General features: G+C 35.0%; 1 protein-coding gene across 1 annotated transcript in view; it reads left to right on the top strand.

Annotated features, from left to right (window-relative positions):
- The window catches only part of SEPSECS (Sep (O-phosphoserine) tRNA:Sec (selenocysteine) tRNA synthase), a 28,139-nt gene that overhangs the window by 6,619 nt on the left and 9,895 nt on the right, over positions 1–11,625 (top strand). The window contains exons 5-10 of the mRNA XM_009887671.1: positions 956–1,074; positions 1,163–1,321; positions 3,941–4,094; positions 8,093–8,195; positions 10,456–10,585; positions 10,704–10,795. Of these exons, the coding sequence (XP_009885973.1) occupies positions 956–1,074; positions 1,163–1,321; positions 3,941–4,094; positions 8,093–8,195; positions 10,456–10,585; positions 10,704–10,795 (757 nt within the window). The remainder of the gene's footprint in view (positions 1–955; positions 1,075–1,162; positions 1,322–3,940; positions 4,095–8,092; positions 8,196–10,455; positions 10,586–10,703; positions 10,796–11,625) is intronic.

The following is an 11,625-nucleotide window of genomic DNA, read 5'->3' as shown; positions in this document are numbered from 1 at the left end:
ATGAGGGAAGAAAATATTTTTGATGGGGTGAGGATTATGCATGAGTTTCAATTAATTATCAAACTATTGTTGATTTCAACCCATAGCTTGAAATGGGGAAAAAAAATAAGCTGTAAAACTGTGCTCCAAGAAGTTTTGAATTCCATACACTCATCAGACTGCATTTTACTCTATTCCTAAGACAAAACATAATTAAAACCATAAATAGATATGTATTGTTACTAGCTTACTTGGGCAGCTGCTGCATTTCAGCCATGGGTAAAGCAAGTTCTGTAAGCTTTTATTTTATACGCAATTTCAGGACCCTCCACTTCTGAAAGGTGCTAAATAATATTGAACATTTATAAACACAGTTTATAAACATAATGTATAAACAGAATGCAGAGAGAGATGGTACTGCATGATACGTAATATTGAATAGTAGAATGAGGTAGGTGAAGGGAATGTGTAAAAAGAGAAGGGCAAAGTGATACATTTTGTCACAGTATATATTATTCTTTGCCCCATGGAGATGAAGCATTTGTCAGGGGAATATCTGTATAATAACACTATGCCTATGGTATGCTACACTATAGGCAACTGATTTTTGTTTTCCTTGGAGTTGTGTATCTGAACACGTTGGCATTTATAATGCTAATTCAATAGACATCAAGAAGTGCTGAGGTGCACTTAAAAGGAAGCCTGCCAGATGCTAGAGGTGTTGCTACTATGGGTCTTCTCAAAGTTTTTACTTGCATACTGGAACGTTTTTTAAAAAAAAAAAACGTAAAAATGACAGTTTCATACCAATATATGTAGTTTGTTATAATGGAACTCATTACAGCAGATATTGATGTTGCATCGGATACGGCATTTTCCAAAATTGTTTGTCAAATTAAATTCTCTTCAGTCAGCAAGAACTATTGCTTTGGGATGTGAAAAATCTTGATGTATGTTTTCAACCTTTTTTGTTTAGGTTGATCCATGGAATTGGAAGGTCAGGTGATATTTCTGCAGTCCAGCCTAAAGCTGCAGGGTCTAGCCTTTTGAACAAACTTACTAATTCGGTAGTTCTGGATATTATAAAGCTGGCTGGTAGGTGTAAATCTGAAAATATCTTTCATTTGTGGGGGGCATGTCGTGGGTTTTTCATGTTCATTTCTGACTTGCTTTTTATGTGCAGGTGTCCGGACAGTGACCAATTGCTTTGTGGTTCCTATGGCAACTGGCATGAGTCTAACTCTGTGTTTTTTAACGTTGCGGCACAAGAGACCAAAGGCAAAATACATTATCTGGCCACGTATAGACCAGAAATCTTGCTTTAAATCAATGATAACTGCAGGTAAGAAGGAGCTGACTGATTACACAGTGTGTTCTAACAGATACAAAACTTCATCTAGCAGAGTGATCAATTCATCTGCTTGCAGTAAGATCCAGAAAAGGCCTAATGCATAGTAGTACTAAGTGCTTTATTTGTACACTCCTGATTTCTAATATGCAATCACACATAGGAGTTTTCTTCCTAATGCCTTGTAAAATTAAAATGTAGGCGTATACTGGGGTACAGAGGTGTATAAAGTAGTCAATAGCAAACACAATACTAAGGAAGTTACAGCTAATTCTGAATGAGATGCCTCATTTGCTCTCCTGAGAATTATGTAAAACCAAGGTTCATGGTTCAAATCTCTCTCTTAGATTTATGCGAAAAGCATATGTGTTGTAGGAATTATGATCAGAGGTGACAAGCTGTCCGATTTGCACGTTCTTTTCTTTTAGAACATGGGAAGTGTTAGCTGTCCTATTTGTTTTTAATCTTGCAGTGTTACTCCACTCACTCAGGAAATGAGTTTGGTGCCTTTATTAGTTTAAACCTTAATTTCTCTCGAATGGAGTTCCTTGTTTACCAGTCTATAAGTAAGCTAAGGGTTCAAGTCTACCCCTGCACTGAAGCTGTCCCTTCCTGCAGACAAATGCATGGGATCAAGGAAAGGGCAAGTAAGGGAGACCATAATTTTCCAGCTCAGTGCACATACCAGTGGGTGGTGGCATAAATTCTGGTTCTAGTTCTTAGGACACATTTATTTTTTGCATAAAAGAATCATTAGATAGAAATGACTAAACAGTTGGAACCAGGGACTGGATTCTGTCCAGGTAGGGTGCAGAGGTGTTTGAAAGGAATCAGATCAGAATAAATAGAACATGTATATTAAAAAAAGTGGGAGTGTTTTCAGAATATTATGCTCAATTTAGAACAACAAGCTAAGCAAGTTAAGTCTATAATGGAGAAAGTTGTGAGGAAATATCATTGATCTGTTAATTTTTTTAATAGTTAAGACAGCTATCACAAAATTAAGTAATGTTTATCAACTAAACATGCAAGTTTATCAGCTAAAAATAAGAGACAAGCAGGTACCAGATATCTAACAACTATCTATTAAATGCCATTTCTGTCTTCTGGATCACTAATTGAAAACCAGACTAGGACTAACAAGGTCAATACGTCACTCTAGTCCAAATTCTTCTGTAGAGTTTGAGCTTTGTATGTCAGTGTTAAGCCATGAGGGAAACACTCACATAGCTGCTGCCATGTTACACTGCTTTGGAAATCAATCCTAATTCCCACCCCCACCCCCTTCTCTTTTACTTTCATTCGGTAAACTGAACATCTCTCTTTTTTGAGAAAGTAATAGTCACTTCAGCTAGCATGATGTGGCTGCCATGCCACACCTGTTTGGGGAAGGGCATATATGGCTTCCAGTGCTTTATTCTGTAAGAAAAACAACTTTCTGATTTACTTATAAGCTAGAGATTTGAGCAACTACCACGGCAGGCTTCCTTCTTTAAAAAATAAAACTCTTTAAGCGCTAGGTTATGTCAACCATGCTTTTGTCTAGCTGAATCTTGAAAATCTTTGAGGATGGAGATTCCACAATCTCTCTGGATAGCAGTACCAGTGTTTGCTATCCTCTGAATGAAAAAAGTTTTTCCTGTTGTTTATTCTGAACCTCTCAAGCCAAAATTTGTTGCTGTTGCCTCTTACTATATCCTACCAAGAAGAGTTTCTCTCTCGTGTCTTTGTAATTCCCTTTCAGATGGTTGAGGGCTGCTACTAGATATTCTTCTTAGCATCTTCAGGCTTAACAAGTCTAGCTCTTACACCCTTTCTTTCTAAGCTGTGCGTGCTATACTGCGCCCATCTTGGTAGCCCACTGATGGACCTTCTCTGGTTTTTCAACATCCCTCCTGAGCAGCCCATTCCAAAACTGGAAACATTCCAGCATTTAGAAGAAGGGGATAACTTCCTTTTTTTCAAACATTTCTCATACGTGTCCTTGAGAAACAACCTTACCAGGTTCAGCTTTTGTACATCTTAAATACAAACTTAAAGTGGAAACTTAAAAAAATAAAATAAAAGACTTGGGAAATAGCTTGGATTTTGATATGAGAAAGTTCACTTTCAAAATGAGGTCAAATATGGACATTTTTGTCTTTTAAGAAGTAGTTTGGAAGTTTATAGAATTAAATAAGGCAGAGGCTTATGATGAAAGCCAATTCATAATAATCATTATTGCATTGCAATATAATAAATATAATAATGGCATCCCTTTTTAGAGAGGCTGTTTTAGTATGCTAATGTTTTACAAGAATGCCATTCAAACACTTTAATTGGGAGGGAAGAAGTTAATCTGTTTTTAAAGCAGTCTTCAAACCTGTTGCATGCAAAGAATGTAAGGTAAGCTTTTGTCTGGAGTCCAGTATTTAACAAGAATATTATTATAGTTTTTAGCGATATGGACATTGTACAGTAAACCAGTTTATGTATGTGTTCTTAATTCAAGTCTGAAAGAATTTGTTAAAACAACAGAAGCAATAAGATTTTTCAGATTTATACTGGAACTAAAATCCCACAATTAGTCAGAGATTTGATGACATGCATTCAGGTCTTGCTTTTTTTGATCAGGTTTTGAGCCTGTGGTGATAGAAAATGTGTTAGAAGGCGATGAGCTACGGACAGACATCGAAGCAGTAGAGGCTAAAGTCAAGGCTCTTGGTGCTGAAAATATTCTTTGTGTGCATTCTACAACGTCTTGCTTTGCTCCAAGGGTGCCTGATAGGTAAGTAGTCTTTTTAAGAAGTATGTTATTTGTTACTGTTAAAAAAAAACCAAAAAAACCCAAAAAACCCCTCCTTGTTTTTGATGTCCATCTTTCTAAATTGCTTAATTACTGCCAACAATTAGTAAAGATACTTTAGTCCCATTGCTTAAGGAAAACAGCAGGTTGAAACAATGTTCCACTTTCAGAAAAGTATATTAAAAAAGTGAGAATAACACAGAAGCTTTTTCTTCTGTCATATAACTGAAGTTAATGATGATCTCTTGTGGTGGAACGAATGTTGTTTTGCCAGTGGTTTTCTTATCATTTCACAGAAGTAGTAAAAGTAGACTTTCACGGAGACGTAGTTCAGGAAATGTAGTTCCATAGCTAATTCCATGTTTTAATACTACTCTTGCTTTTCCTACTCTTCTCCTGTAGCCAATAATGAATTTTCCTAGGCTGTTAATAGCTTTTTTTTAAAAAAAAAAAAAAAAGCTACAGCTAAATTTAAAATCTTTGCTTGAGTTACTCTTTCTGTATTATACTGATGTTTATAGGGCTAATTAAGGTACACTGATATAAGGAAACTCTTGGAAGCATCCAGGGCAGATATGCTGTACAAGTATAACATATGATTTGCCCTGCTGTAAATTATCTTGGTTTGAACATTTGCTGCCTGATTGCATGGTGCTCCTGCTTATTTCCAGCTGTTAAATCACCATTAAAATAAGATTAAAATACATTGCATTCTTTCCTAATATTACATGTCTATATACATAACTTCTGTAGTTGCTACAAAGATGTCATTCAAACACTAGCTCAAGCTGTGACGAACATTATGGACGGGGAATAGAGCATCTGAGACATTATTTCAATGTGTAGCTTGGTTATGAAATACTTGAGAAACGTCTCAATCTGAGAATGACAGGTTGGGAGTAGAGGTGCCTAAAGTACTTGGTATATTGAGTCATTTGTCCAAAATGAGCACCATTGTTACTTGCAAAACCTGCTTTCTCTATTTGCTTAGGAAAATAAGTATCAAGGAGCAAATTGCTTAGGTTTTACAATTGAACAGGTATATTTTTATGGGCTTGTATGTAGTACATTGAAGTATGAGATATTAGTAAGATGTCTTTTTTTACATGCTTTTAAATGTAGTGTCTCAGTTGTTCCATTTCAACTGGTTTTAATTTATCACAAAATTGAAAAGACTTATGTTTAGGGTTCCTCTGCAGTGCATGCTTTTTTGTTCATTACTATGTTACCTGGAAAATTTAGTTTAATATTTGCAAGTGTAGGAAAGAAACGTTATTGACTCTGCAACATGGCAAGTAAAGATATATGTCTCTCTGTTTTCCTACCTTTAAAAAAACCCAGTATTTAGCGTAGGTTAACCCAGTTGCTAGAGGGAAATTTAAACCATATAATTCTGTCAGAATGCTATGAACATTGCTTGACGTTGACTTGCAGATTTATTGGCTAACTTAAATCACAGCTATCAAAACTGTATGGTCTATTTTATAGCTTGGGTAAATGAATCTTTTCCTTATCTGCCTCCTCTTTTTGACATGTGATTGTTTTGTTCTCTGCAACTAAGAGATGAATTATTAGGTAGTGGCACTGTGTTATGATATACCACAGATACAGGAGGATTTGAAGGCACTTTCTATTTAAAGGATACTGTCAACTATTGAAGGCCATAACATTCATCTTCCTACAGGAAGGAAAATCCTGTACAGCATTTCTGGAGGTTACCATTTTAAATGTCTGTTTTAAAATATCTTGCATTTGTAACACTTTGGTTGTGGTGGTGTTTTAAAATTTTAGGTGGCTTAGGACTGTTAAAAGGTCAGGGTAAGGGTTTTACACCTGTGTACCTATAGCTTTACTTTGAGGTATTATTTAACTTTATGGGAAAAATTCACTAGTGTATAAACCGCCTTCCTCGGAGAGACATCAGTTCTCAGTCTTTCACCTGCTGTTGCTGGGAGTTGTCTCTAAAACTACGGTATTTGAAAGAGAACTAAAAGAAAAAAAGTGTATTTTTCAGTTAGTTTATGTACTAAGCAGAATTCTCTATCTTATTACTTTCATATTAGAAGAAAGAGGAAAGCTTTCTTTTTATGAACTTTCACTAGCAGGAGAGAAAGAAAGAATAAATTGGAAAATATTTTGTAAGTCCTATTTGTGACTTTTAAAAACTCGAGTGGTAGCCATACTTATATTAATGCTTTATTTTTCTGATATGACTAGCAGCACTTTTAATAGTTCATTTTAAGACTTGGAAGCAGACCACTGCTGTGTGTAATTGTTTGCTTCCCATACGCTTTTCAAACTGTAGCATTCTCATCCTGTGTTGTAATATGGATCTAATTGTTCAACAGAATATTTTCAGGAAAAATAAAAAGACTTTTCAGTTTTCAGTACTTGTAGAAGCTAGCTTATTGCTCCTCAAAGTCTCAGGAGGTAAGAAAGACAAACATACGCAGCAGTACACCCTCTATGTTTCAAGTTTGGTGAAATTCTCTACCTGCACTTGAACAGTAGCATGTAAGAGGGGAACTGTTTTCCTTTGAGTCTCTGTGGAAGGTGAGGAATGAATTTGATTAAGATCAGCAGATCAGAAGGCAAAAACTTTGCCCTGTGTAGTGTTATGTTTCCTGAAGTAGTCTGTTAATGTTGCATAGTTCAGGATTCAGGATGTTGATAAATGTGAAAAATTATTGCACATGCAGCTCCTGACAAGTGTCTTGACTGCAGAAGATCAATACATACATCATACTACTGGTGTTTCCTAATCATGAAATACTTATCATTTTTTTAGGAATAATACAGTGATGATGATGTTTTCCTAAGAATTCAGGTTCTGAGGTTTGCAGCTGAATTTTGTGTTACAAAACAACACTAGGCAATGTAATAGAAATAGAATGCAAAGGAATGTCACCTCTTGGAAAATGTTTTCATACTCTGTCACATTTTATATGAATGTCAGTAAATTACAGTGAGAGGCTGTACAGAAGGAGATAGAGTAAAAATGCATTGGAGGTTTAGAGTTTACTGATTTTTTTTTTTTTTTAAAAAATGTTACCTTTATAATCACTTTAAATGATTATATATTACTTTTTTTTTTTTCAAATAGATTCTATTTCTAAAATATATTCACAAGTTTGGGGGAAATCAAGAAGTTGGTGGGTTTTTTTTTTTTTAAATGGAGCATGATTGGAGTGCTTCAGAAAAGTGTACTAAGTACATGCGTGTTTAAAATGCTGAAGGCCCTTATCCAAAATGACCTATGCACCCACATAAATCCTAGTTTGATTGAGAAATCAGTCCAGGCTGAGCCTACTGTGATTTCAGGGATTTCTAAAGGCAAGTGAAGTTGTCTCTATTTCTGAGTAAACCGTTGAACAAAGTTTTGATTTGTTGATCTCCGCATTCAGACGTTTTAAGGCTCTCCATTCCTTTGAAGAGTACCTCTTCTGTTAATCAGTTTATCTGAAATACACAAGTAAGATTTCAGCCAAAGGGCCAAAATATTAGTTCTTTGAAATAAACAGAAGCATGTAAAAACTTCCTGTTATATGATGCTTTTAATTCACAAGACACATCTTGAAACTTCCATTAGGCCATTTTCAGGTTGAATATTAGAAGAAAAGGAAAAAAAAAAGTGTGAATAGCTAAAGCTCTGATAGTTATCATTAAAGTAGTATTTAAAAAATGCTTATATATGAAGCAGAATGATTTGGGATCTATTTACTGGTTTCCAGGCAAAACTTTCAGTGAAGCATGAAAAATTTCAGCCCAGGTCACCAATTTGACATATATGTAAAAGCTAACAGATTTTTCTTCTTAAACTTTATAGCTTAAGGTGACAAGTGCTGTCTTGAGGTACTAATCAAAATAGTTTCTTTTCTTGTTCTGACCTCCTTGTAGACCTTTCAGTGTTCTAATAGTCTAATTTGTAACATGAGTTACAGTTATCAATGCTTCTCTAAATTACAATTTTATGCTCATAGGCTGGAGGAACTGGCTGTGATTTGTGCTAATTATGACATTCCCCATATTGTCAACAATGCGTATGGAGTTCAGTCTTCAAAATGTATGCATCTTATCCAGCAGGTAGGAGCTATGAATTGCAAACACTAATTTTTTTAACAATTATATGTAAATCTCTGATTGTAGACAACACTAGCAAATTTTATTGGGTGTTTCACATCTTTGAGACTAATCCCGTGCATGTCTGATATTTGAACAATTTTCTGAGAAAGCAGAGCAGAGGGAAATAGAACTTAAAAATAATATCTGTTATTTCTTTTATGTGCTTTTTATGTATTAAACCCAAATTTATTTAGATTTTGCTTTTGTTGAAGTGTCTTTCATAATGGAAAAATGTTCTTAATAAGATCTCTTCAAATGTTTCATAAACTTATTAACTAAAAATAAAATAATAGATCATACTTGAATAGGGATTAATCCTTCAACAGAATGCGAGTTTGAGACTTTCAATTGTAGGTACAAGATTCTACAGCTACACTTGATAGATGTCACTGTTAAAATTGTTGCCACAGAGAATGGCAGAGGAAACTGGGTTGAATTCAATGTTGTGTTCGAAAAAGTTTAATTTCTGTTCCTGTTTAGTTTGAAAAGGAGGTTGCTTAGTATCTAAGATCACCCAGGAAACTTAGAATTCCTGCTTTTTTGCTTCTTGCAATGTACATGCACTGTTTCTTCACTGTTTCTCTTTTCTCTCTGTTGCCTTTATGAAAATAATAGGGGGATATTTTTGTAACAGCATCCAGGGGATCCTGAACTATTATGCATTTAAAATATGCTGGCCGTTTTTTTTCTTATTAAGAAGACATTAAGTTATTGACTGGGCACAGACCAACTTGATAAATAATTATGACAGGAACGTCATGTTGGCATTTCTAAGTCCTGAGAGACTGAAGGAATCTGGCGAAACTCAAAGTGATATGTGAAATAGCAAATAGCATATGCTTTATTTGTAATGTACTTTTTACATATTTATTGTATTTAACTTGCCCAAGTTTAGTGAAATTCTGACATGAAGGGGGCTGTGGAATTGCTGAGTTTTACTGCATGAAATGTATCTAATGATAATCTTTTCAGACTACAAAGCTACAAATAGAACTGTTACTGTGTTGCTTTGTTATTTCTTGGCTTCTTGATAGGTTGGTTGAGGGTTTTTTGTTTATTTGTTTTTTGGTTATGCAAATGTATACATTTGAGTTCTGATTTGTTTTACATTTATTTACAGAAATGTATTTCCTGTGATAGAAAATGTACTGTCTATGAGAAGTAGTTATTAATGAATACTTAGGAATATGTACATGCTGAGCACAGTGTGAACAGAACTTGCAAGAGTATCAGAGGAAAGAGCTTTTGAGACCATTTCATTTGTCATGCTTTTCCTCTGGTGGTCTCCTATCAATTAAATCAAATGATAGCTGCTGGCATTCATCTTCCCATCAAAAAGCTGACAAACTCGGAGTGGTTCTTCCCATCTCCCATGCACTAAACTATTAAAACATAGAAATAATAATTTTGGTTTAGTTGGATCTGCTTTTTTCACTGTTTTTGCCATAGCTATTAACTCTGTTTCTATTTCTTGGTTTAAATATGTAGTACTTTAATATGTATGTATTAGAATATACTTTAATATCTATGTTCTTTAATATACTTTTCAGATTCTGTTATGCTGCATACTTTTTAATTGTACAGTTCATAGTAGCATATTACTCAAATTGAAGATGTACTGCAGAATCTATGTTTTTTCCTTCAAGAATATCTGAGTGGCTAGGTATAGGGACATTTGGTTTTCTGGGAAGGGGGAAGTCTGCTATAGGAAGTTACCTGGATCTGGATTTTGCAAGCAGCCTTAAAAGGAGTGCTGTCACAGCCGACTTGTTTTAGTGCAAATTTATACAGGTATCAAGAAAAATCTTCTTCTTTGCTAATGAAGCATTAACCTGTAGCCCGTTACTGTGAGAATCTGTGAAATGTTTTGGGTTGGACAGTTTTAACTGTATAATTCCCATTACATTCCAAGGGTTTTTCTTTTTGGTTGTTGTTCAAAATAAGCTACATTTAGACTTGCAGGAACTAAAATCAATATTTTAAATCATAGCAAAATAGGAATTTTTAAGGTGCTATGCAAGCAGACAATGGTAATAATAGTGAGCAATGCTATGAAAAGGTAATATTATGACTTTTAATTTTTCATCACAAACAGTATCTGAGTGTTTTAGGTATTATATTTTTTTCAGTTACATTGCTGTGTAATTATGATGCTATCACATGTTTCCTTTTTTCTAATGTATGCTGTGTATTTTTTTTTGTTTGTTCCTTTTTGATAAAGGGTGCTCGAGTAGGCAGAATAGATGCCTTTGTTCAGAGCTTGGACAAAAATTTTATGGTTCCAGTAGGTGGTGCTATCATTGCTGGCTTCAATGCGTCCTTTATTCAGGAGATCAGCAAAATGTATCCAGGTAAGTAGTTCATGGACTGATTTCATCCATACCAAATAACTGTAGAAAAATTGATGATCAGCTTTCTTTCACATAAAATTTACTTTTGTCAATTTTATCTGTATATTGGTTTTTTCAGGAAGAGCATCTGCGTCTCCTTCCTTAGATGTCCTCATTACACTTCTGTCTCTAGGTGCCAGTGGCTACAAACAGTTACTGAAAGAGAGAAAGGTAAGCTTTTTGGCAAGCAGCACTTTCTTGAAGTCAGCTGTTAACAAAGTCTTGTTGCAAAACTGCTTTGTGTAGTAAATCCAGTTTCTGTCTCGAAAGCCATTGAACAGCTGAGCTCACAGCTCTGAATCTGGAAAGGCAGTATGATATAATTACTTCTTGGCTAAATGGTGCTCATGAGTAAGCATGATTTCCATGTTGTTTTCCAAACCAGAAAGCTAAAGTGAGGTCCTGCACTATCTTGTACGGTATTCACGTTCGTTGTTGTAAAGTGTGATTAGTACAGCAGAATTTTGCTCACAAAAGCCTAATCTGAGAAATACTGCGCTGTGTTATCATGGTCACACTGCTTCCAGGACCAAAGCATGCGATCGGACGCTCAGAGGTAACCCAGGTGTCTCTGCTCTTCTTCATTTGGCCCTATTGTGCCTTCGTGCTAGGATAATGTTTAATTAAATGTTTGTGTACTGTGATGTCTGGAGAATCACAGCTTCTGGTTAGGTTATAAATACTGTGCATGTCCACAAAAAGAGAAAAATACTACTATTTAAAGTATTAATCTAGATAGAGAGCTAGGCTTTTTCTCTGCCTCTCACAGACTATATATTTTATGTTGGGTATAACTGCGTTGCACAAACATTCAAGTGGTCTAAGGTTGGAACCTGTACATCTTGAGTTATCCTTAATTCTAGACATAATACAGGCCTGATTTTGCTATCTTTAGATATTAACACAGAGGAATCTTTCTGTAGAGGGTTTTAGGTAAGGAAATGCCGTGAATTAAGTACTGTTAAGTTAATAGTTTTAAATCATGCATGATTTATTCCATT

The sequence above is a fragment of the Charadrius vociferus genome, unplaced genomic scaffold (assembly GCF_000708025.1).
Source record: "Charadrius vociferus isolate BGI_N301 unplaced genomic scaffold, ASM70802v2 scaffold306, whole genome shotgun sequence".
NCBI classification, from domain to species: domain Eukaryota; kingdom Metazoa; phylum Chordata; class Aves; order Charadriiformes; family Charadriidae; genus Charadrius; species Charadrius vociferus.
This window is presented reverse-complemented; position numbering and strand designations above follow the sequence as displayed.